This window comes from Nerophis lumbriciformis, linkage group LG11 (assembly GCF_033978685.3).
Source record: "Nerophis lumbriciformis linkage group LG11, RoL_Nlum_v2.1, whole genome shotgun sequence".
NCBI classification, from domain to species: domain Eukaryota; kingdom Metazoa; phylum Chordata; class Actinopteri; order Syngnathiformes; family Syngnathidae; genus Nerophis; species Nerophis lumbriciformis.
In genome coordinates, this window is record NC_084558.2 from 43,062,019 (window position 1) to 43,088,129 (window position 26,111).

General features: G+C 37.3%; 1 protein-coding gene across 3 annotated transcripts in view; it reads right to left on the bottom strand.

Annotated features, from left to right (window-relative positions):
• The window catches only part of arhgef28a (Rho guanine nucleotide exchange factor (GEF) 28a), a 156,080-nt gene that overhangs the window by 41,696 nt on the left and 88,273 nt on the right, over positions 1 to 26,111 (bottom strand). For all 3 annotated transcript variants that reach the window (XM_061966514.1, XM_061966516.1, XM_061966515.1), the window contains 9 exons: positions 18,775 to 18,900; positions 18,594 to 18,711; positions 18,269 to 18,517; positions 11,821 to 11,897; positions 11,567 to 11,745; positions 11,413 to 11,504; positions 7,037 to 7,222; positions 6,736 to 6,950; positions 5,085 to 5,132 (listed from right to left, as the gene is read on the bottom strand). In XM_061966514.1, coding sequence (XP_061822498.1) covers positions 5,085 to 5,132; positions 6,736 to 6,950; positions 7,037 to 7,222; positions 11,413 to 11,504; positions 11,567 to 11,745; positions 11,821 to 11,897; positions 18,269 to 18,517; positions 18,594 to 18,711; positions 18,775 to 18,900 — 1,290 coding nt within the window. The remainder of the gene's footprint in view (positions 1 to 5,084; positions 5,133 to 6,735; positions 6,951 to 7,036; positions 7,223 to 11,412; positions 11,505 to 11,566; positions 11,746 to 11,820; positions 11,898 to 18,268; positions 18,518 to 18,593; positions 18,712 to 18,774; positions 18,901 to 26,111) is intronic.

Genomic DNA, 26,111 nt, shown 5'->3' on the forward strand with positions numbered 1-26,111 from the left:
CGGAACTTTGAATATGAAAATGAGATCACCGGAGCTCAAGTCGCCTCGACACACTTTCACAATTTACTACCATATTTACATATATATATGGGCGATATGGCCTTTTATTAATATCTCGATATTTTTAGGCCATGTCACGATACACGATATATATCTCCATATTTTGCCTTAGCCTTGAATGAACACTTGATGCATATAATCACAGCAGTATGATGATTCTATGTGTCTACATTAGGGATGTCCCGATCCAGGTTTTTGCACTTCCGATCCGATACTGTTTTTGCACTTCCGATCCGATACCGATACTGACCGATACCGATACTGACCGATAATGGCCTATCCGAGCATGTATTAAAGTTTAAAGTTATTTAGCCTACTTAGTTGTCAGAATCATGTTGAAAAGGGTTTTAGTACTCTTGATAACAACTAGCCAGCTGAATTAGGGGAGTTTGAATAATACACAATGGTTGGTAACAAGAAACTGACCTGTTTATTCAAGGATAAACACAAAATAGACAAAATTATACATGACAAACAGAAATGGCATCATTGAAACTAGGGCTGGGCAATATGACCTTTTTTTAATATTGCGATATTTTAAGGCCATATTGCGATACACGATATATATCTCGATATTTTGCCTTAGCCTTGAATGAACACTTGATGCATATAATCACAGCAGTATGATGATTCTATGTGTTTTGATTGATTGATTGATTGAGACTTTTATTAGTAGGTTGCACAGTGAAGTACATATTCCGTACAATCGACCACTAAATGGTAACACCCCAATAAGCTTTTCAACTTGTTTAAGTCGGGGTCCACTGATGATACAGATATATACTATCAGATATATACTATCATCATAATACAGTCATCACACAAGATAATCACATTGAATTATTTACATTATTTATAATCCAGGGTGTGGAGGGGGGCGCCGGATGTAAGTGTCAAAAAGACAGCCAAAAGAGTTTGATATGAGAATAAATCTAAAGTTAAAATATAGGGTAGAAATGCATCCATTTGCAGGAAATGTAGTCTTGATTTTCAACATTTTCTTTCAAGGCTTGCATGTCTACATTAAAACATTCTTCTTCATACTGCATTAATATATGCTTATGCTACTTTTAAACTTTCATGCAGAGAAGGAAATCACAACTAAAAAAATCACCAATTTTTTCATACGGTGTTGATGTGGAAATTTTTGCCTCGTCATTTTGATGGTGTGGGCGTGTGGCACCGAATGGAGATAAGCGTCTCGACAGACGTTATAATATTTGAACAATGATGACGAAAACTGTTTTCTCTGTCGTGTCGGTGTGTTGAAAATTGTTATGCGCTTATTTTTTTATTTGATTTTGTGCGTGGCATAGATTTGCCGTGCGCAGAGGACGTTTAAACAGTGCGCAATTGCACAAGCGCGCACCTTAGAGAGAACGTTGGTCACACGGCTGCGCTAGCATCACAGCTAACGTTAGCCATGCTGCTACCTCTCTGCTCGGGGAGGACGTATACGTATGTGACGTATGACGTGACAGTATGTGACATATGACGTGACAGTATGTGACGTGTGTAAGAAGGTGCGCTCGCTGTCTGTGAGAGGGAGACACAGGAAAGAGTGAGAAGAGCCTGTCGTGTACTGCCAGCAGCTAAAAGCAACTGCGTGAGAATCCACAGACCTGTGGATGTGTTGAAGGTGTGCTGGAAAATGCGGAACGGAAATTAGGGAGCAGCAGAAAAGTGGAATGTATTATTTAAATAGGTGCGTTGGAAAACTCGGAGCGGAGTTTTTTTTTTAAACTGGATCTGGATCGGCATTTTCCCATGCCTTGCCGATACGCATTTTTTTGCAAATATCGGCGGCCGATCCGATCCAAATATCGGATCGGGACATCCCTAGTCTACATTAAAAGATTCTTTTTCATGCTGCATTAATATATGCTCCTTTTAAACTTTCATGCAGAGAGGGAAATCACAACTAAGTCAATTGACCAAAAGTGTATATATTAAACAGTTATTAAGCAGTGGCACAAACATTCACTTCATTTCCAAAACAGAAAGTGCAAGATTGTCAGAGACATATGAGTTGGGAAATTGTGTTAGATGTAAATATAAACGGAATACAATGATTTGTAAATCATTTTCAACCCATATTCAGTTGAATATGCTACAAAGACAACATATTTGATGTTCAAACTGATAAACATTTTTTTTGTGTGCAAATAATCATTAACTTTAGAATTTGATGCCAGCAACACGTGACAAAGAAGTTGGGAAAGGTGGCAATAAATACTGATAAAGTTGAGGAATGCTCATCAAACACTTATTTGGAACATCCCACAGGTGTGCAGGCTAATTGGGAACAGGTGGGTGCCATGATTGGGTATAAAAACAGCTTCCCAAAAATGCTCAGTCTTTCACAAGAAAGGATGGGGCGATGTATACCCCTTTGTCCACAACTGCGTGAGCAAATAGTCAAACAGTTTAAGAACAACCTTTCTCAACCAGCTATTGCAAGGAATTTAGGGATTTCATCATCTACAGTCCGTAATATCATCAAAGGGTTCAGAAAATCTGGAGAAATCACTGCACGTAGCAGCTAAGCCTGTGACCTTCGATCCCTCAGGCTGTACTGCATCAACAAGCGACATCAGTGGGTAAAGGATATCACCACATGGGCTCAGGAACACTTCAGAAACCCACTGTCAGTAACTACAGTTGGTCGCTACATCTGTAAGTGCAAGTTAAAACTCTCCTATGCAAGGCGAAAACAGTTTATCAACAACACCCAGAAACGCCGTCGGCTTCGCTGGGCCTGAGCTCATCTAAGATGGACTGATAGAAAGTGGAAAAGTGTTCTGTGGTCTGACGAGTCCACATTTCAAATTGTTTTTGGAAACTGTGGACGTCGTGTCCTCCGGACCAAAGAGGAAAAGAACCATTCGGATTGTTATAGGCGCAAAGTTGAAAAGCCAGCATCTGGGGGCGTGGTCAAGGGGCGTGGATGGGGGCGTGGCTAAGAGGGGAGGAGTATATTTACAGCTAGAATTCACCAAGTCAAGTTTTTCATATATATATATATATATAAGAAATACTTGACTTTCAGTGAATTCTAGCTATAAATATATATTTATTTTATTATATATATATATATATATATATATATATATATATATATATACATATATATAAATATATATATATATATATATATTTATATATATATATATAAATATATATATATATATATAAATATATATATATATATATATAAATATAAAAGAAATACTTGAATTTCAGTGTTCATTTATTTACACATATACTTGTTGAGTTAAGGGTTGAATTGTCCATCCTTGTTCTATTCTCTGTCACTATTTTTCTAACCATGCTGAACACCCTCTCTGATGATGCATTGCTGTGTGGTACGCACAAAAGTGCTTTCATCAAATCCACCAGATGGCAGTATTGTCCTGTTTAAGAGTGTCACAACATTGCTGTTTACGGCAGACGAACTGCTTTACGGTAGACGAAAACGTGACTGCTGTTGTTGTGTGTAGTTACCGCGCTGGGAGGACGTTAATGAAACTGCCTAACAATAAACCCACATAAGGAACCAAGAACTCGCCCTCGATCATTCTACAGTTATAACGTCATTGGGCAGGCACGCCGTTTATATTGTGGTAAAGCGGACTCAGGTCCGCATGGACCTGAGTCCGCCTGAATTTCGGGAGATTTTCGGGAGATAATTTGTCCCAGGAGGTTTTCGGGAGAGGCGCTGAATTTCGGGAGTCTCCCGGAAAATCCGGGAGAGTTGGCAAGTATGCCGCTATGTTTTAGCGCTTTCATGGCAAGTTTACTGACAGATATAAGCAAGAACATTACACTACTTTATATTAGAAATGGGAACAGCAGAGGATGAATGTCCCATAACAAGAAGATAGAGAAAAAGAAGAAGTTTATCGACTACGGTTTCGACACGGACTACAAAGGCGGACGCTCGCAATTTTTCAGGATTTATGCAGATCCCAAATACAGATCAGCAGGTAACAGAAGGTAAGAAAAGTTGCTTTTGCATAATATTGCAAAACAAAACGCCAGATAATATGTCTTACCTTATACACACACCATAATAATACTCCTATGTTTATTGCGCAGATAATCCTTCAAGCGGTGCGGCTTTATAGCTTACCAAAGTCGTACTAAAACATTTTGATAGATTTTTGAGCGCCGTGTGTAATGTTCAAAATTTTCAATGGAACATTTGAAATGTTGGTGTTGTTTACTTGAGACATATTGCCATCATAGTGCAGCCTCTCTCTTACTGCCATCTACTGGCCATATCATAACACCATGTACCAAATAAAATAGCTTCGAGGTGGGTAAGCTCAACCAAACTTATTCCGTACATCAGGCGCACCGGGTTATAAGGCGCACTGTCGAGTTTTGAGGAGAGAAAAAATTATTTTAAGTGCGGCTTATAGTCCGGAAAATACGGTAAATAGGGGGTCCCGCTACTTCTCTCCATCAGCCTGGTTCTAGAAAACATTGAAGACCCCTGGCTTACATGTTTTCATCATGTGATGCTAGCACTAGCGCTAGTTTCTAGTTATATGAAAATTTCGTGCTCTTGAGATCGTCGGGCAGCATATCATCATACAGGGTCATATTGATTTATTGACTTTTATGAAGTCCTTTCACCTTTATCTTAGATTAATTTGCATACTGTATAAGAAAGCCAACACTCCTTGACATCCAGTGTGTATATATATATATATATATATATATATATATATATATATATATACGGTATATATATATATATATATATATATATATATATATATATATATATATATATATATATATATACGGTGTATATATATATATATATATGTGTATGTGTATGCATTGTGTGTTTCTTGGCCAGGACTCCCTTGAAAAAGAGGTTTTTAATCTTAATGGTTAAATAAAGGTTAAAACAAAACAAAATTTCAAAATTATATTTCCGGACAGTAGGGCACAGAACGCCCTCATCTCCCCTCAATAAAACAACGAGAAAGAAAACATGCATTCTTGCTGACCTGCAGGCTGTAGAGCAGCTGCGTGAGGCTCTGGACACTGCGAGCAATCTGTTGATACACAACATTGCAGATGTCAAGTGAGAAAACGCTCCTGCAAAAGGACCATTTCATTAATAAAAGCCTTTACTTTTGTTAGACATGTGCACCCCCTGGAGGCTGTAGAGTGATCTACTACACTGCAAAAAGTCAGTGTTCAAAAACAAGAAACAAAATACAAAAATTAGGGGTATTTTATTAGAACTAAGCAAAATTATCTGCCAATAGAACAAGCAAATTCGGCTTGTCAAGACTTTCCAAAACAAGTAAAATTAGCTAACCTCAATGAACCCAAAAACACCTTAAAATAAGTATATTCTCACTAATAACAAGTGCACTTTTCTTGGTAGAAAAAAAAAAGACCTTTTTGCTCAATAAGTTGAAAAATATTCTTAAATTAAGTAAATGCTAGTGTCATTATCTTGACATCATGATTTCTTTTTCATGCTTGAAGTAAGAAATTATTACTTAAAAAAACTAGTTTTATACTTGTGAGTAGGGATGTCCGATGATATCGGGCTGCCGATATTATTAAAATGTAATATCGGAAATTATCAGTATCAGTTTCATGCTTGTCGGTATCGGTTTCTAAAAGTAAAATGTATGACGTTTTAAAATGCCGCTGTGTACACGGACGTAGGGAGAGGTACAGAGTGCCAATAAATCTTAAAGGCATTTCCTTTGCGTGCGTGCCGTCCGAGTCACATAATATCTACCGGCTGTTCTCATCACGAATTAATGCAATGCATACTTGGTCAACAGCCATACAGGTCGTATAAAAAACTTTAACACTGTTATAAATATGCGCCACACTGTGAAGCCACACCAAACAAGAATGACAAACACATTTCGGGAGAACATCCGCACCGTAACACAACATAAACACAACAGAACAAATACCCAGAATCCCTTGCAGTACTAACTCTTCCGGGACGCTACAATATAAACCCCCCCGCTAAGTATTGCACTGTTATTGTTTTGAGGCATGTTAAAAAAAATAATGCACTTTGTGACTTCAATAATAAATATGGCAGTGCCATCTTGGTATTTTTTTTCTATAACTTGAGTTGATTAATTTTGGAAAACCTTGTTACATTGTTTAATGCATCCAGCGGGGCATCACAACAAAATTAGGCATAATAATGTGTTAATTCCACAACTGTATATATCGGTATCGGTTGATATCGTTATCGGTAATTAAGAGTTGGACAATATCGGAATATCGGATATCGGTAAAAAAGCCATTATCGGACATCTCTAATTGTGAGTGTTAATGACACAGCTTTGCAACAGTTGATATTCTAGTTTCAAGCATGAATATAGGTCATCAAATCTCAGCAACAAGATGTAATATCTTACTGAGATCATTTAGGACCAAAACCCTTAAAACAAGTAAAACACTCTAACATAAAATCTGCTTAGTGAGAAGAATTATCTTATCAGACAGAAAATAAGCAAATATCACCCTTATTTGAGATATTTAATCTTACTTAGATTTCAGTTTTTGCAGTGCACTCCTTATCCACCCTCATTGCCAGGGAGTTTATTATTTGAGGAGGGCTTTTTCAGAAGATGATGTATTCCATAAATAAAGAAAAGTATTATTTGTTAATACCTTTAAGTCCTTGTTTGTTCCTTGCAAGTAAGTGGGCGATAGAAGCTCAGTGGTCTCCGTCCAACACCCCTCAGCGGGCTCCTCGGGTGAAGCCTGGTGGTTAGAGGGCGGCGCTGCGGGTGTCACAGGACTGACGAGAGAGGCGGAGTCTCTGCCAGAGTCCCAGCTGCGCACGGACGGAGATCTGGACTTCAAGGTGGCCTTCAGATTCTCGGCTGCCGATCACACCAAACAGTAAGTAAAGGGACGATGTGCACGGTGGGAAAAAGATAAAAAAGAAGAATTGCATAATGGTTAGCACCTTCTTGCATGGCGGCTGCCAGCAGCACGCCGGCCTGCGGCGGCTCGTCGGGGCACGGGCGCACGAGCAGCCGCGGCTCGTCGAGAGGCGCTGCCGCCTTCCCGCTGAGGGCCGAGAGCGCCGCGTACATCTGGAGCTTTTCCTCCAGGCTGGAGCAGATCTGCTGGTCCTGGCTCATTAGGCTCTCTGGAAAACAAGTAGGGGTAAATGACACCTCAGTGAGGGCGTGGCACACTCACTGGCTGTACTGACACGGCACAGGTACTGCGTTGGTGTTTCGTCACGGCGCCATCTGCTGAATTAAAAAAGTCACTACATTTGACCTGCAAAATAACCATCCAGTAGAAAGGGGATTCGTATGACCCCATTTGCGGTTTACCTGACACATGAAATGTAACAAATTTGGGGCATGCACTATTCACTTTAGCATGATGGCAGTAGAGTGTTAAATATCTTAAAACATTTTTTGTGGCAGTTCCAACATGACCACAGCGTCATGTGGCGCTTTCATAATTTTTTTTAGTAGACTGCATTGCAAAATGACTAACACCGCCTCTTCCTCTCACGCGAGATCCACCCAGGAATGGGGCCACATGAATCCCTTCCTTACTGTAGTTATGTGGGGGGAGGTAATCTTACAATAGTCCATGTCAACAAAGCAAGAAAGCGTAGCTTGAAAGTGCAGTAAGGATCCACTTTTGGAAATGCGCGCTAGCATCGAATATGCCATATACATGCTAGTGATTAGCATTAGCGATTTTACATGGCGAGGTCAACACCTCCAATGTTGGCAATCACAACTACAGCCAAGACACAGGTCAAAAGTCTATTATATATTTGCAAATGAGACTCAGAAGTGTAAGAAAACAAGGTATAACCGGACAGCAGTTATCATTATTAACTCATTGCCAAATAAAATAAAAATAATTATGAAAAAAATGTATATTTATTGGCACATGCACATACACAAAAATACGTAGATAAATTAATCAATCGATTAATTACCAATCCAGTGTGGGACGAGACACTTTTTTTTTGAGCTAACTACAATAAACATTGCATTAAATTCCCACATATTGTTATATTTCATTATTTTATATTTTTATGCGACATCTTTATCACACTTTTGTAAATTTTTCTCAACATTCACAATCCCTAGGTATTACAATAACACATATGTTTTTTTTAATATGCATTCTAATTCGTAATATACGGCAAGTATGAGGTGGCTAACAATGCAATTAATCGGAGTAATCTATGCGCCCATAAAACAAAACAAAAAAATTCTTAAACCGCCAACAATACTCCATTTACTACCAAGTATTAGCGATATTGTTATTACAAGCATTAACACCAAGGAACTATTTTAGCAGTGCAGTGAACACAGAGGGCTAACTATCTTATGCTGCTATATTGACATACTGAGCCGGTGAGCTGCTGCATCGCCTCGGAGTTGGTGAAAGTTAATTCTAGATTATAAATCATGCTTCACACATGGATGGTAGAAAGTTGTGGACATAAACAGAGAAGTTGTGCACCGTATTTTCCGGACCATAGGGCGCACCGCCGATTAATGGTCTATTTTCTATCTTTTTTCATATATAAGGCGCACCGGATTATAGGGCGCATTAAAGGAGTCATATTATTATTATTTTTTTCTAAATGTAAAACACTTCCTTGTGGTCTACATAACATGTAATGGTGGTTCTTTGGTCAAAATGTTGCATAGATGATGTTTTACAGTTCATCTTTAAGCCGCTTTCTGACAGTCGCTTTAGGATGCGCCGTTTTGAGGGCGGTCTTATTTACGTGGCTCACCCTCGGTAGCGTCTTCTCCCCGTCATCTTTGTTGTAGCGTGCAAGGACGGGAGTGGAAGAAGTGTCAAAAGTTGGAGCTAACTGTTTTAATGACATTCAGACTTTACTTACATCAACAACAAAGCCGGAAAAAAAAAGTCCGACCGGAACACTCTAATAACTAAAGTTCCTTGGGTGAATAATGTAAACTCACTACACCGCTATGTTTTAGCGCTTTCATGGCGAGTTTACTGACTATAAGTAAGAACTTTACACGACTTTATATTAGAAATGGCAACAGCGGAGAATGAATGTCACATAACAAGGAAATAGAGAAAAAGAAGAAGCTTATCGACACGGACTACAAAGGCGGACACGCGCAATTTTTCAGGATTCAAGCAGATCCCAAATACAGATCAGCAGGTACCAGAAGGTAAGAAAAGTTATTTTGCATAATATTGCGAAACAAAACGCCAGATAATATGTTTTACTTTACACACACACCATAATAACACTTGTATGTTTAATGCGCAGACAATCCATCAAGCGGTGTGGCTTCATAGCTTACCAAAGTCGTACTAAAACATTTTTATATATTTGTGTGCGCCGTGTGTAATGTTCTATACTTTCAATGGAACATATAAAATGTTGGTGTTGTTTACTTGAGTCATATTGCCATCATAGTGCAGTCTACACATATCTCTTATATTTGACTGCTATCTACTGGTCATACTTATTACACCATGTACCAAATAAAATTGCTTTGAGGACTGTAAGCAAAACCAGAATTATTCCGTACATTAGGCGGACCGGGTTATAAGGCGCACTGTCGAGTTTTAAGTGCGTTTACCATGAATTGATTACGTGGACCCCGACTTAAACAAGTTGAAAAACTTATTCGGGTGTTACCATTTAGTGGTCAATTGTACGGAATATTTACTGTACTGTAAAATCTACTAACAAAAGTTTCAATCAAATCGATCAATCAAAGCCTTATGGTCTGGAAAATACGGTACCTTTGACGTTCAACTTAGACCCGGAGATGGTGAAAAAGACACAAAAAGACGTTTTTTTTTTGTTTTTTTTTACCTGCATGAAGATTATGATTAACTACTCATCCAATCGAGAAGATATGAACGACCCATCAGTCGGCATCACATCTAGAGTGTGGAACTATTTCATAGGTGGATCAATAAAGTTTGTCTAAGTCTAAGTCTATACAAAACGTTTTGGAGGTTTTTTGGAGCACTTTATAGGCGGAAAAGAGCGACTCCCATGGGCTCTATTGTCATACTTGCCAACCTTGAGACCTCCGATTTCGGGGGGGGGGGGGGGGGCGTGGCTAAAAGGGGAGGAGTATATTTACAGCTAGAATTCACCAAGTCAAGTATTTCATATAAATATACAGTATATATATATATGTATATATATATACTATATATATATATATATACTATATATATATATATATATATATATATATAGTAAAATAAATATATATATATGATAAATATATATATATATATATATATATATATATATATATATATATATATATATATATATATATATATATAGCTAGAATTCACTGAAAGTGAAGTATTTTCTTATATATATATTATTATTATTTATATATATATATATATATATATATATATATATATATATATATATATATATATATATATATATATATATATATATATATATATATCTATATCAAGAGGGACAGAGACAGCGCACAGTGCATGTGGATCACATGTTACCATGGTGAGAAAACATGGAGAGACTGGAATGTAATAGAGTGATCTTTGTTTGTCTGTTGCCATCTCCTGGTGAATGTTGGCTATAGCGTACTGGGGTTACTTTTTGGTTGGCCAACGATTTACGTGGTGTTGCGCACCTGACGTCAAGTGTGTGAGTCTGTTCTGAAGTCTACAGTAAAGGAACGTACTTCATCCCCTCGCCTGTTTATTGCCTCCAACTCAATATATTACAACAACATTGCTCCATGCAGACCCTCCTGGTCCGCATGGAGCTGGAGGGGGCGTGGCCTCCAGGTCCGCCTGAATTTCGGGAGATTTTCGGGAGAAAATGTGTCCCGGGAGGTTTTCGGGAGAGGCGCTGAATTTCGGGAGTCTCCCGGAAAATCCGGGAGGGTTGGCAAGTATGTCTATTGTTAGCTGACTTTTGCCAGCATTTATCTATGAGCTTGAATGGATAAAAAAAACTAGAGCGTGTGTGTGTGTCTTTCATAAGGGTTGTGAGCGACAGACAAAAATATACAATTGCTAAACTAGTATTGTATTCATCTTGATGTGTTAAAATGTACATTTGAAAGTGTTTTGCACTATTTTTAATTTGTCTGTATAGCAACTGTGGTTGTTTTTAAATGTGCTATAAAAATGATTGAACTGAACTGCAACCTTTGAGAAGAATGAGAAGGCACTCTTGTAGAAAGTCTTCTCAGTCTAGAGATTATTACCTGTTAGCGACAATTTATTTTCACTTCCTGTGGTCGCCTCGTGTCCCAGGGCTTACTTTTCAACACGGAGTAAAATGTCAAGTGTTATGAGTACCTTGTAATTTCTGGACCTTCTGAAAGCGAGCCTCTGCAACCCGTTTCTCCTCTTCAGACTCGCTCGTGTCGTCGTCCTCCTCTTCCGGACAGCTGAAGGAACATCGGTGACATTGAGGCACGTTGTTAAAAGAGGCAAATAACGTTAAGCTTACCTCTCCACCGCCTCTCTGACCAGCCTCATCCAGGCGTTGCGCTCTTCCTTGGACGCCGCGTGGACCTCGTACATCTCGGGCCCGGCGGCCGAGGCGCTAATAAGGAACATGCCTCGCTCCTCGTTGGCCACCTCCCGCACGATTAGCTTCTGCAGGCCGATGACGGGCGGCTTCTGGTCCTACGGGCAAACCACAGTCCTCTAAATACGGGCGTGAACGTGATGTCCACGAGACAGGGTTTGGCAATGACGTACTACAGTGGCGAACGAGTACTTCTGGTCCTTCTCTTGCAGGAAGACCAGGGAGTCTGTGAGCAGGAGAGCCAGGACGTCTGCCAGATAGATGGACACTTCATTAGGTACATTTCCGCTCTATGCCACAGGTGTTAAACTCAAGGCCCGGGGGGCCAGATCTGGCATGCCACATCATTTATAGTAGCCGGCCACAAAATTAATAGTTGCATACAACACTATTTAAAGTCGTTTAAAGTTAAAATAAATAAATATATGCTTGTCACCTTGATTAACGATTTCAAAGCAAGTTATCCATCAAGCTGTAAAAAAACAAAAAAACACTTGCCCATGCAAATTGTGTAACAAGGCTGTTATACGTTTGTATTCATATTTATTTATAAACATATATAAATGTATTTACAGTTTATATGTAAATATACACACTCACATTCTGTGTATATACAGTATATACCAGAGGTGTGGACTCGAGTCACATGACTTGGACTCGAGTCAGACTCGAGTCATGAATTTGATGACTTTAGACTCGACTTGACAAAATGTAAAGAGACTTGCAACTCGACTTAGACTTAGACATCAATGACTTGTGACTTCACTTGTACTTGAGCCTTTTGACTTGACATGACTTGACATGACTTGCCACTTTCCCCAAAATCCAAAGCTTAAAAAGTTATTTGGGAGCGCTCCGTATTTTTCATTTTCTTCGTCTGTGTCTCTCAGCGTGTTATTCCTGTCAGCTGGTGTGCTGTCAGTACAACAGCCAATCAAATTAGAACTATGTTGTTTTCATCACACAGCATTCATCCAATCAAATTGCAGGACAACCAATGAACAAGAGTTGTCCAACAACGTGCCAGTGATAAACAATTATGTTAAAGTTGGTTTTGTTCGGGTATAAAAACTACGACTTGGTCAACAAAAAACGAATTGCCGTATGCAAATCACACAGTTCGAATATTACAGACGAAGACGCAACAACTTCCAACTTCGTTCGACATTTGAAGTTGCACAAAGAAGGGTAAGTTTTGAATGTGAGATAATGTTTATTGGCTAAGTAACGTGACTTTTATTTGCTGTGTAGTTAAATCAGTGAGGCTGCAAACTCACTGCTAACGTTATAACCATAGACATCTTATAAGTAGACGCAGCATAGAGCGCTACTGCCTACTGGCGCAGACGAGGCGCGGGGCCGCCATCTTGGAGTGGTGATCCGCTCCACTCAGTGCAATTCATTTGGCAGGAACAATGAACTGTCAGCGCATTTAATTCATTTTACCTCACTGAATACCACTGATTTTCACGCGCTTTTTTGTCATACGTGTGTAACAGACACATGTTTTGGCGTGTTTTTATTATTCATAGTTTGCTTAACAGTAATATAATATTCTTATACGCTATAAGTGACCAGACGTCCGAGATCAAAACTGGGAATATAATCCCAGAGAAGGGGAAAAAAAACGGTAAACTATTTTTAAGTTGAAGAAACAATATGATTAGGTTATATATACATATGCGTGTATCCTACATAAACAATGTATGAATACATTAGATATCTATATATCTTAGGGACCTATAGACTGTATCTCTGTTGCTTCAGCAGCAGAGAGTTTATTCTGTCTTGACACTTTGTATTGATATTTTCTATTACATTCTTCCCTTAAATGATAATGTTTGCAGTGATTGTTTTATATGTATTATTTTATGTAAGTCGCTTTGGATAAAAGCGTCTGCCAAATACTTAAACATATATAAACACCTGAAAGTCTTCATATCAGCTAAAACCACCAATCTGTTTCACTGGATTCAGAATAAAACCAAATTCTGTTTAACCCAACAATGTTAGTATTTGAATATTGTTACTTGAAGACTGATTCCTGGTTACAATTATACTGTTAAGAAAGTATTGTCTTATACTTTGCCTAAAATGAGAATGCATCATAATCAGTAGTGGCTGGTGAATTTTGTTTTAGGTGGGGCTGAAAGTTTGTAAACCAAACCCCTGTAGGGGCGTCATCCTCCCCCAGAAGATTTCTTTGTGATTTTCACATACAAATATTGAAGATCTTTGATCCTTCTCAACTCTGTGGTAATATTATTTTCATAAAATACAACCAATAGTACGTTAATGTTAAATCTTACTTGTGAAAAGTAATCCCCCGATTCCTATCTTCAACAGTCCGCTCATTTGAGCAGGAAAACGCTGAACACCATCTTTGTTTTCTACCTTTTAACTGTCAGTTTAGGCTGCTCGCCGGCTCCTCATCAGCACTTCAAGATGGCGGGCAAATTGCTCACATCACAGCAACCAATGCTGCGTCTGCTTATAAGATGTCTATGGTTATAACGTCATTGCAAACACGGCAATCTGTTGCGTCCACTGCAGTTTGCTACCTTATTCATACTTTTTGTCAAGTGATTTTTTTTTAAACAGGGTTTCATGAGGTACCTATACATAACGTTACGTTAGTCAATGTATCACACACAGTAACGTAACGTTAGTCAATGTATCACACACAGTAACATTACGTTAGTCAATGTATCACACACAGTAACGTAACGTTAGACGGCAGTCAGCAGCACTGCGTATTTTAGCCACCTACAAAAAGACAAACATAGTCAAATAAAGGTCAGTTAAAATGTATACTATATTAAGAATATGTGTACATATTGCATAGGGTCCTGACATCTAAAAAGTACAACTCTGTTCATTGTTATGTTCATATATTTGTTATGTTTTTCATGTGTACGCACACATAAACACACATACAGTATGAGATGAGATCAATGAGATAAGGTAAGAACAGGATAGAAACTGCTGTGGAACTAGTTACAATGCAATATGCCATGGAAATACAATGTTAACACTTTTGTGCAAATAAGTACAGTTGCACTTGTTTTTTTCAAATGTGTTTATTCTGTAAAGGAATGAGTTACATGTTTAAAATGACTGGTTAATAGTGCTATTTTGAAGTGCAATGTCAGCACTATCTTTTTCCCTGCAATTTCAAATGCACTTGTTTTAATAAATAAATACAGTGTTTTAAAAGCATACACAATCTGTGTAAATATATTAGTCTGTGGTTAAATGACTTGAAAGGACTCGAAACTCAAAATGCAGGACTTGGGACTTGACTTGAGACTTTCCAGTCTTGACTTTGGACTTGACTCGAGACTTGTGGGTAAAGACTTGAGACTTACTTGTGACTTGCAAAGCAATGACTTGGTCCCACCTCTGGTATATACATACAAATATGCATATATATACAAAAAAAAATATATATAAATATAGATATATACACACATCTAAATATATATACATATATGTGTATATATATACATACAAATAAATATATTGACATACAGACACACGCACACACACACACTGTATGTATATATATATATATATATATATATATATATACACACACACACATATACATATACTGTATACACACACATACATGTATATGCGTATATATGTATGTGCATATTCATACATACATATATATACACATATATATATATATATATATATATATGCATATATATGTGAATACATTAATATATGCATGTATACATATATATGCATGTATAGGAATATATGCATGTATATGAATATGTGCATATATATTAATATATGCATGTATATATAAATATATGCATATATATTAATATATGCATTAGAGATGCGCGGATAGGCAAATATTTCATCCGCAACCGCATCAGAAAGTCGTCAACCATCCGCCATCCACCCGATGTAACGTTTGAATAGAACTGCATCCGCCCGCCATCCGCCCGTTATATCTAATATAGACGATGCAAGGCATTAGTGAGGCACCTGCCAACTACTCCGGTTTTCCCGTAATTCGTACGGTTTTCATCAACCTATTCCGGGTTACGGGTGCAGTGATAAAAAATACGGTTTTTCGTTAATTAAAAAAAAAAAAGGGTGAAAACTACGCGAATTGCACCTTGTGCAGACAAGATTTTTCGATCGGACACGGAGGAATTAGCGATGTAAAAGACCACTTTGGGACAAAAAAACACAAGTCTAATGCCGTTGCTAGCGATACAAGTGGAAAACTTTCAACGTTTTTCGTCGCCCAAACAGATTCTTTGGATGTGATAAATGCCGAAGTTTTATTTACGGAGGCAATAATTGAGCATGGACTTCCAATCGCACTGGCTGATCACATGGGACAGTTAATGTAATGCAACCTTTAAAAATCATTACGCGGTGATCGCGATCCCAAAAATAAACTTTTCTTGCATGATAATGTCCAGAAAAATTTGCTTTATATTACTATAGAGTCCTTTTAACGAATGAGTTTGATGGTTTATCACAAACCTTAAATGAAATTCCATGGCCACCGTCCTGCTCTCTATATCAACCAGGGTGAGCCCCACCCCTTTCGTGAGCGCACTGCGAAGGCGGACGAGGCGGGGTGTCGGTGCGGTGGGCGCGGTAGTGACCCTGGACGTGCGTCGGGCCCTTCTCGCGGATCGCCTCAGCTACGGCTCCCGGTGGGGCCCTCTCGGGGGAAGGGGCCTCGGTCCCGGACCCCGGCGAGGCGTCCCTTCTCCGCTCCGTAAAAGTGTCCATCTCTTTTCTTTTCTTTTTCTTCTGTTGTGGCATATGCAGCAGGTGCCTGCTCGTTTTTCGTATGTGGGTAACAACATTTAACTATGTATATATATTTCCGAATTGGTTTAACTGCCACCAGCAAAAAAAATAAAAAAATAAAAAAAATATCTAATTAATCCGCCCGACCCGACCCGCGAGCGGATAAAATCTTATTGTTTTTAATTTCATCCGCCCGATCCGCGGATAATCCGCGGACTCCGCGGTTGTGTCCGCAAACCGCGCATCTCTAATATGCATACATATATGCATATACGTATGTGTGTGTATACAGTATACGTATATATGTGTGTGTGTGTATATATATATATATATATATATATATATATATATATATATATACAGTATATGTGTGTGTGTGTATATGTGTTTCTATGTCAATATATGTATATATACACACACACACACACACACACACACCCACACACACACACACGTATACTGTATACACACACACGTATATGTGTATATATATATGCATATATATATATATATATATATATATATTAATATATGCATATATATAGGAATATATGCATGTATAAGAATATGTGCATATATATGAATATATGCATATATATGTATATATATATATATATATATATATATATATATATATATATATATATATATGAATATATATATATATATGAATATATGCATATATATATATATATATATATACACATGAATATATGCATACATATATGCATATAGGTGTGTGTGTATATATGTGTTTATATGTCAATATATGTATTTGTATGTATATTTATTTAGATATATGTGTGTATATATGTATATATTTATATATACATACATTAATTTGTTTGCACTTTAATTTTATGGAAAGTTTATATATGTATATATATGAATATATGCATGTATATGCATATATTCATATATATGGATATATATACACATATTTATATATACATATATATATATACATATATATACACACATATGTATATACACATATAAATATATACATATATATACACACATATAAATATATACACACACACACATATACATATATATATATATACATACACATAAATATATATATATATATATATATATATATATATATATATATATATATATATATATATATATATAAACTGTCAATAAAATTAAAGTGCAAACAAAAAATACAGCTTCACTACTTTAGTCATAATTTTAGCTCTCAAAATTATTTGACTTTAGTTCCAGACTTCTTCTGTTTTCTACCGCTTGCCCCTTATGGGGTCGCTGGGGGTGCTGGAGCTTATCCCACCTGCACACGGCTGGAATGCGGGGTAAACCCTGGACAAGTCGCCCCCTCATCACAGGGCCAACACAGATAGACAGACAACATTCACACTCACATTCACACACTAGGGACCATTTAGTGTTGCCAATCAACCTATCCCCAGGTGTATGTCTTCCGAGGTGGGCGGAAGCTGGAGTATAGTCATTAAAGTGGTGGAAAAGTGTATTACACCTGACTACCACTGCAGCCCATACGGACAATAGCTGGGAAACGTAAATTTTTGGCGGCCAGGTTAAGAAACCCTTGTTAACGCTGTTAATAGGTTTAATGAATTTCAGCGAAACATCTAAATTGAACATTTTAAATTGCTAGAACATTTAAAAAAAAACTGTTTCCAACTTTCTAAATGTGTTTTTAACATTAAGAAACTAACTCCGCAGAACAACCGAAATGGGCCCAGTGACAAACTCTCGTTTAGGGCCACAAAAAGCCCCAAATACAGCTGTGTCGCAAGTAAAAAGATACCACGAGCGTCCCTCGCACGTGTTCCTGACCTTTGAGTCTCCCCGTGGCCGTCTTCCACAGCAGCGCCCCCTGATGCTTGAGCGTCTGCCCCATCATGTCCTGCTTGCGGAGGGTCCGCCCGTTCTTCAGCTTGGCCGTGCTGCGGCTCTCCGTGCGGCTCCACACGTCCCGCAGCCGCTGGCGCCGTTCGTACTCGCTGACGCGCACGTCCACGGCCGTGATCAGCTCGCGGATGTGCGCCAGGGATGCGTCCAGGTCGGCGTGCTCCCGGGTGTCCCCTTAGGGACCGAGGCAGGGGGATATGTCACTCGGCAGTGCGGGGCAGCAACCGGCAGAGGGCGGCAGACGACAAACCTTGCGTGTACTGAAGGATCCTCTCCAGCAGCACGGGATACTTAGTGATCCTTTGTGTGACCAGCAAGATGCACTCTGGGATCTCCCTCCGTCGCACCAAGGAGTTACCACCTTGTTGCTTGAGTACAATTGGAAAGCGTTACCACCCATGACTTAGTTCCAGCACTTTGACAGCGAGTACCTTGATGAAGTTCTGGAATCTCTTGTTGTTCTGCAGGAGGTCTTTGAACCACGCCACGGCTTCGTTGTGTCGGCTGCAGAATTCCCCGTACACGTGGCGCATCTTCTCCCCGCCCTCGCCTGAGAACTGAAACAAACAACATTCGTCCATTTATTTTATTGTCTTAAATGCATTTCTGAGGGCTGACATTTCCTGCCTTGATAGCTCAGGGGATTATAATCAGAGGACGCTTACATTTGAAAACATTTTTTTTTACATTTAATATATTTTTCTCCTGGTCCCTATTGTCCGTAGGTCATAAAAAATATCAATAATTCTTGACATTGACCGATAAAAAACATTTTTCAGCCATATCACCCACCCACTTATTGTCCCCCCCTCTATAATTGTGGTTTTCTACACCAAAATTAATCTATTTATTCAACTTCTTCTTCTTCTCCAGATTTTGCCACGCTCTACCTTTCACATTTTTCACCCAATTCAAAAAGTTCAAACTTCAAACTGTTCAGCCTATTCGGCAATCGCGGGCTTTCCCTTGACAAATTCCAAAAATTCCCAGAATTCCGTGTTTTCCGGGACATTTTTCCCATTCAAAATGAATTGGCCATTTTTCAAACTTCCGCCATTTCCATATTTTTCAACCGATTCAAACCATTCCACCTTCAACGCATTCCACCATCCCGGAAATTTAAATGACCTTTTTTTCCAGGGTCAAAAAAATTCCAGGATTTTCCAGAATTTCTGGTTTTCCAAAGCCCTTTTTTCTGGCAACTACTCCTTCCATATTTTTCAACGCATTTCAACCGTTCCACTGTCAAAACATTCCTCTTAATTATGACAAAAAACGAAGTTGTTTTTTGAACTGGAAAAAAATCCCGGTTTTCCCGAAATTCCAGGAATTCCGTATTACCATTTCTCAATTCAACATGTTACTACTTCAACATTTCTCGACTGATTTGAAAAATTCCAACACCAACCTTTTTTATTTTATTTTTTTATTTTTTTATTAAATCAACATAGAAACAAACACACGATACACTTTCAACTAGTGCATCAACCCCCAAAAAAAACAACTCCCTCCCCCATTCACACTCATACACACCCACTCACACAAAAGGGGTTGTTTCTTTCTGCTATCAATATTCTGGTTCCCACAACATGGACAACACTTCTGCAAGGGACACAGTCCCTGAAGCACACTTCATTGTTTGTGCTGCTGGTCCACTAACATTTTCATTTAATTACTATTTTTTCCTTCTTTTTTTTTTTATGTAATTATTTTTATATTGTTTTACTTTATTTTTTTTATCCAAGAAAATATTTATTTATCTTATCTAAAAAAAAAAATAAAAAAAAATAAAATAAAAAAAAAGGACCTTATCTTCACCAGACCTGGTTGTAAATGAAATTAGCTTCGTTTAAAGTTTAAAAAAACAAAAAAAAAACAGGTCCAGTCCAGATAACGTCCAAGTCGGGTCCAGCAACACACACCTTCATTCATGTACACTGAGAGAGAAAAAAAAAAAAGAAAAAAAAAAGAAAATTTTGGAACACAACAGATTGCATATAATCTATAAACAAAATTACATTTTCACACCAACCTTTTCAACAGTTTTTTTTTTTTACCATTTAAAAAAAAAAATCCCGCTTTTCCCGAAATTCCCAAATTTGGGGGGAAATTCCCATTGAAATCAATGGGAACATTTTTCAAAGTTCTACAACTCCCACATTTTTCATCTGATTCAATCGGTTCCAACTTTAAAATATTCAGCCTGTTTGGTAATTGTGTGCTCTACTTCAACAATTCTAAAAAAAATTCCAGGATTTATGTTCAACTTCAGCATTGGAGCGTTCACACGCAATTTCTTCAGGAATTGCCTCATCGAGTCTTCAATTGATGTACTAACATTTATTTTGGTAAAACAATTACGCACATTAATTACGCATCAAAGAAACATAATGCTGTTAAAGTGAAGTGAAGTGAATTATATTTATATAGCGCTTTTCTCTAGTGACTCAACACGCTTTACATAGTGCAACCCAATATCTAAGTTACATTTAAACCAGTGTGGGTGGCACTGGGAGCAGGTGGGTAAAGTGTCTTGCCCAAGGACACAACGGCAGTGACCAAGATGGCGGAAGCGGGAATCGAACCTGGAACCCTAAGGGAAAAGGGGTAGGATTAAATAAGCTCTGCTTCTTCCTACTTTTTTTCCCGACGTGCTGTAATGAAACAACTGGAAATATGTGATGCATTACATTGCATTGTGTGCATGTTCCAAATAAACTGAAACTGAACTGAACATGCTAACATAAGAGCAAAATATGCTAAGATAATTGCAGAATATACTAAAATAAGAGCAAAATATGCGAACATTAAAACAAATTATGTTAACATAAAATCAAATGATGCCAACATACAGTTTGTGCAAAAGATGCAAACATAAGTGTAGAAGATACTCAAATAAGAGCAAAAGATTGTAACATACACGCAAAACATGACGACATCAGTGTAAAAGATGCTAACAAAAGTGTAAAAACTGCTAACAAGAGATAAAAAAATGCTAAAATAAGGGGAAAAGATGCTAACATTAGAGCAAAATATACTAATGGAAGAACAATAGATTATAACATAAGAACAAAAACTGCTAACATACAAGCAAAATATGCTAACGTAGGTGTAGAATATACTAACATAAGAGTAAAAGATGCCAACATAAGCGTAAAAGATGCTAACATAAGTGTAAAAGATGCTAACATAAGTGTAAAAGATGCCAACATAAGTGTAAAAGATGCTAACATAAGTGTAAAAGATGCTAACATAAATGTAAAAGATGCTAACATAAGTATAAAAGATGCTAACATAAGTGTAAAAGATGCTAACATAAGCGTAAAAGATGCTAACATAAGTATAAAAGATGCTAATATAAGTGTAAAAGATGCCAACATAAGTGTAAAAGATGCTAACATAAGCTTAAAAGATGCTAACATAAGTGTAAAAGATGCCAACATAAGTGTAAAAGATGCCAACATAAGTGTAAAAGATGCCAACATAAGCGTAAAAGATGCTAACATAAGTGTAAAAGATGCTAACATAAGCTTAAAAGATGCTAACATAAGTGTAAAAGATGCTAACATAAGTGTAAAAGATGCTAACATAAGCGTAAAAGATGCTAACATAAGTGTAAAAGATGCTAACATAAGTGTTAAAGATGCTAACATAAGTGTAAAAGATGCTAACATAAGCGTAAAAGATGCTAACATAAGCGTAAAAGATGCTAACATAAGTGTAAAAGATGCTAACATAAGTGTAAAAGATGCTAACATAAGTGTAAAAGATGCTAACATAAGCGTAAAAGATGCTAACATAAGCGTAAAAGATGCCAACATAAGCGTAAAAGATGCTAACATAAGTGTAAAAGATGCCAACATAAGCGTAAAAGATGCCAACATAAGCGTAAAAGATGCCAACATAAGTGTAAAAGATGCTAACATAAGTGTAAAAGATGCTAACATAAGTGTAAAAGATGCCAACCTAAGCGTAAACGATGCTAACATAAATGTAAAAGATGCCAACATAAGCGTAAAAGATGCTAACATAAGTGTAAAAGATGCTAACATAAGTGTAAAAGATGCTAACATAAGTGTAAAAGATGCTAACATAAGCTTAAAAGATGCTAACATAAGTGTAAAAGATGCTAACATAAGTGTAAAAGATACTCAAATAAGAGCAAAATATGCTAACATACACGCAAAACATGACGACATCAGTGTAAAAGATGCTAACAAAAGTGTAAAAACTGCTAACAAGAAATACAAAAATGCTAAAATAAGGGGAAAAGATGCTAACATTAGAGCAAAATATACTAACGGAAGAACAATAGACTATAACATAAGAACGAAAACTGCTAACATACAAGCAAAATATGCTAACGTAGGTGTAGAATATACTAACATAAGAGTAAAAGATGCCAACATAAGCGTAAAAGATGCTAACATAAGTGTAAAAGATGCCAACATAAGCGTAAAAGATGCCAACATAAGCGTAAAAGATGCCAACATAAGTGTAAAAGATGCTAACACAAGTGTAAAAGATGCCAACATAAGCATAAAAGATGCTAAGATAAGTGTAAAAGATGCTAACATAAGTGTAAAAGATGCTAACATAAGCGTAAAAGATGCTAACATAAGTGTAAAAGATGCTAACATAAGTGTAAAAGATGCTAACATAAGTGTAAAAGATGCCAACATAAGTGTAAAAGATGCCAACATAAGTGTAAAAGATGCTAACATAAGCGTAAAAGATGCTAACATAAGTGTAAAAGATGCTAACATAAGTGTAAAGGATGCTAACATAAGCGTAAAAGATGCTAATATAAGTGTAAAAGATGCTAATATAAGTGTAAAAGATGCTAACATAAGTGTAAAAGATGCTAACATAAGTGTAAAAGATGCTAACATAAGCTTAAAAGATGCTAACATAAGTGTAAAAGATGCTAACATAAGTGTAAAAGATGCTAACATAAGTGTAAAGGATGCTAACATAAGCGTAAAAGATGCTAATATAAGTGTAAAAGATGCTAATATAAGTGTAAAAGATGCTAACATAAGCTTAAAAGATGCTAATATAAGTGTAAAAGATGCTAACATAAGTGTAAAAGATGCTAACATAAGCTTAAAAGATGCTAACATAAGTGTAAAAGATGCTAACATAAGTGTAAAAGATGCTAACATAAGTGTAAAAGATGCTAACATAAGCGTAAAAGATGCTAACATAAGTGTAAAAGATGCTAACATAAGTGTAAAGGATGCTAACATAAGCGTAAAAGATGCTAATATAAGTGTAAAAGATGCTAACATAAGTGTAAAAGATGCTAACATAAGTGTAAAAGATGCTAACATAAGCGTAAAAGATGCTAACATAAGTGTAAAAGATGCTAACATAAGCGTAAAAGATGCTAACATAAGTGTAAAAGATGCTGACATAAGTGTAAAAGATGCTAACATAAGCTTAAAAGATGCTAACATAAGTGTAAAAGATGCTAACATAAGTGTAAAAGATGCTAACATAAGTGTAAAAGATGCTAACATAAGTGTAAAAGATGCTAACATAAGCGTAAAAGATGCTAACATAAGTGTAAAAGATGCTAACATAAGTGTAAAAGATGCTAACATAAGCTTAAAAGATGCTAACATAAGTGTAAAAGATGCTAACATAAGCGTAAAAGATGCTAACATAAGTGTAAAAGATGCTAACATAAGCTTAAAAGATGCTAACATAAGTGTAAAAAATGCTAACATAAGTGTAAAAGATACATAAAGAAAATATTTGTTCACTCGTTATCTTCACGGCCCTAATTATGAATATTAGTCATTTCAAAAAGTGCGATGTATGCCTTCCCCTCACTCATCACCCACTCATAACACAAATTTTATCCATCCATCCATTTTCTACCGCTTGTCCCTTTTGGGGTCGCGGGGGGTGCTGGAGCCTATCTCAGCTGCATTTGGGCGGAAGGCGGGGTACACCCTGGACAAGTCGCCACCTCATCACAGGGCCAACACAGATAGACAGACAACATTCACACACTAGGGCTCATTTAGTGTTGCCAATTTCATATTCTATAAAATATTTTTTATCCGGTATGCGGTTTGTATATCAAAAAGTTTGAACCATGACCATATATCATAAACAACATTAAGGAGGAGGACACAATCGTGAGCAATGCTAGCATAGCTATGTTAGCTAGATGCTAATGTTACACTATAACAGCAACAAGATGCTAGGTTAGCATATTTGTTGAAAAAAAAAAAATCATGATCAAACTTACAGCGCCCACGTCTGTGGCTGACCGGCACATACTGTAAATTCTGGACTATAAGCCACTGCCCTTTTCCTACACTTTAAACTCTGCGGCTTATAAGACTGTGCGGCTAATTTATGGGTTTTTCTTTGCTGACAGTCATGATAAAAATAGTTTAAAAAAAACATGCAAATACACCTAGTAGGTGTTTTGTTTTTTGTGCAATAGCACCATCTGTTGGACGGGTGCTGCAGTGTCTATCCATTAAGTGCTTTCAAACCAGAAGTAGAATGACAATCTGTCTTCTAGCGGTCCATGCCGTTTTTTACACGTATGGATTCATCATTCATCACTCCAAGCAACGTTTGTAAGTTTTACAATATAACTAAAACAATTAATACTTACTAAACCGTCCCATGTGTAACGTCTGTAGGAGTGTTTTCATGCATATTTGTACGTACTATCGTAATGTAATGAAGCGAGCCTCGTTAGCATTAGCTAATATGCTAACACGTTTACGAGGTTGTAACAAACGCACCCAAGTTCTCCGGGTGTCGCTGCCACTACGCAAATTAAGGAGTCACGGGTGGGACCTGATATTCAGCTGGGAACGACTACAACAATAAATAAACACAAGACATATATACCTGTATATACTATTAACCACAACACGATCAGGCTTATATTTAATATACCACAAATTAATCCCGCATAACAAACATCTCCCCCCTCCCGTCCATATAACCCGCCAATACAAATCAAACACCTGCACAACACACTTAATCCCACAGCCCAAAGTGCAGTTCACCTGCCCAAAGTTAATACAGCAAATATATTTCCAAAGTCCCCAAAGTTACGTACGTGACATGCACGTACGGGCAAGCGATGGAATGTTTGGAAGCCACAGCGTACTCACGGTACCGCGCATCCAACTCAAAGTCCTCCTGGTAAGAGTCTCTGTTCGTCCCAGTTCTCCACAGGCCAATGGTAAGTCCCCAAAAACGGTAAAAAAAAATGAGGATTCCTTCCATGCAGTGGCTCCGTAGCAAAACGCTATGGCTGACAGGTGTGACGTCAATTTCTGCTTCCGCCCGGTCTAGGGATGATGTTTGATAAGAAATTATCGAGTTTGAGCCCATTATCGAATCCTCTTATCGAACCGATTCCTTATTGATTCTCTTATCGAATCCAGATAGGTTGTTGTATATGGAAAAAAACACAATATTTGGTTTAACAAAAGCTCACTTTTATTTTATAAGGAAAAAATTCAATTCAATAAATAAATAAATATTGACTGTTACACCCCTAAAAAAGTTAAATAAATAAATATTGACTGTTGTTACCCAAAGTATATTAAGTGAGATTTTTCAGAAAAACAAATATATACAGTAACACAAAAACAACCTGTCTCTGTGATCACTATAGGTGAAGAGCCATGCCTTGAGGCGTTTTTTTCCAGTCCATTATTTTTGCTGCTTGTGTGACATCACAGGAAATGACGTAGCTCAGTCTAATGTCTGAGCTACGTCATTT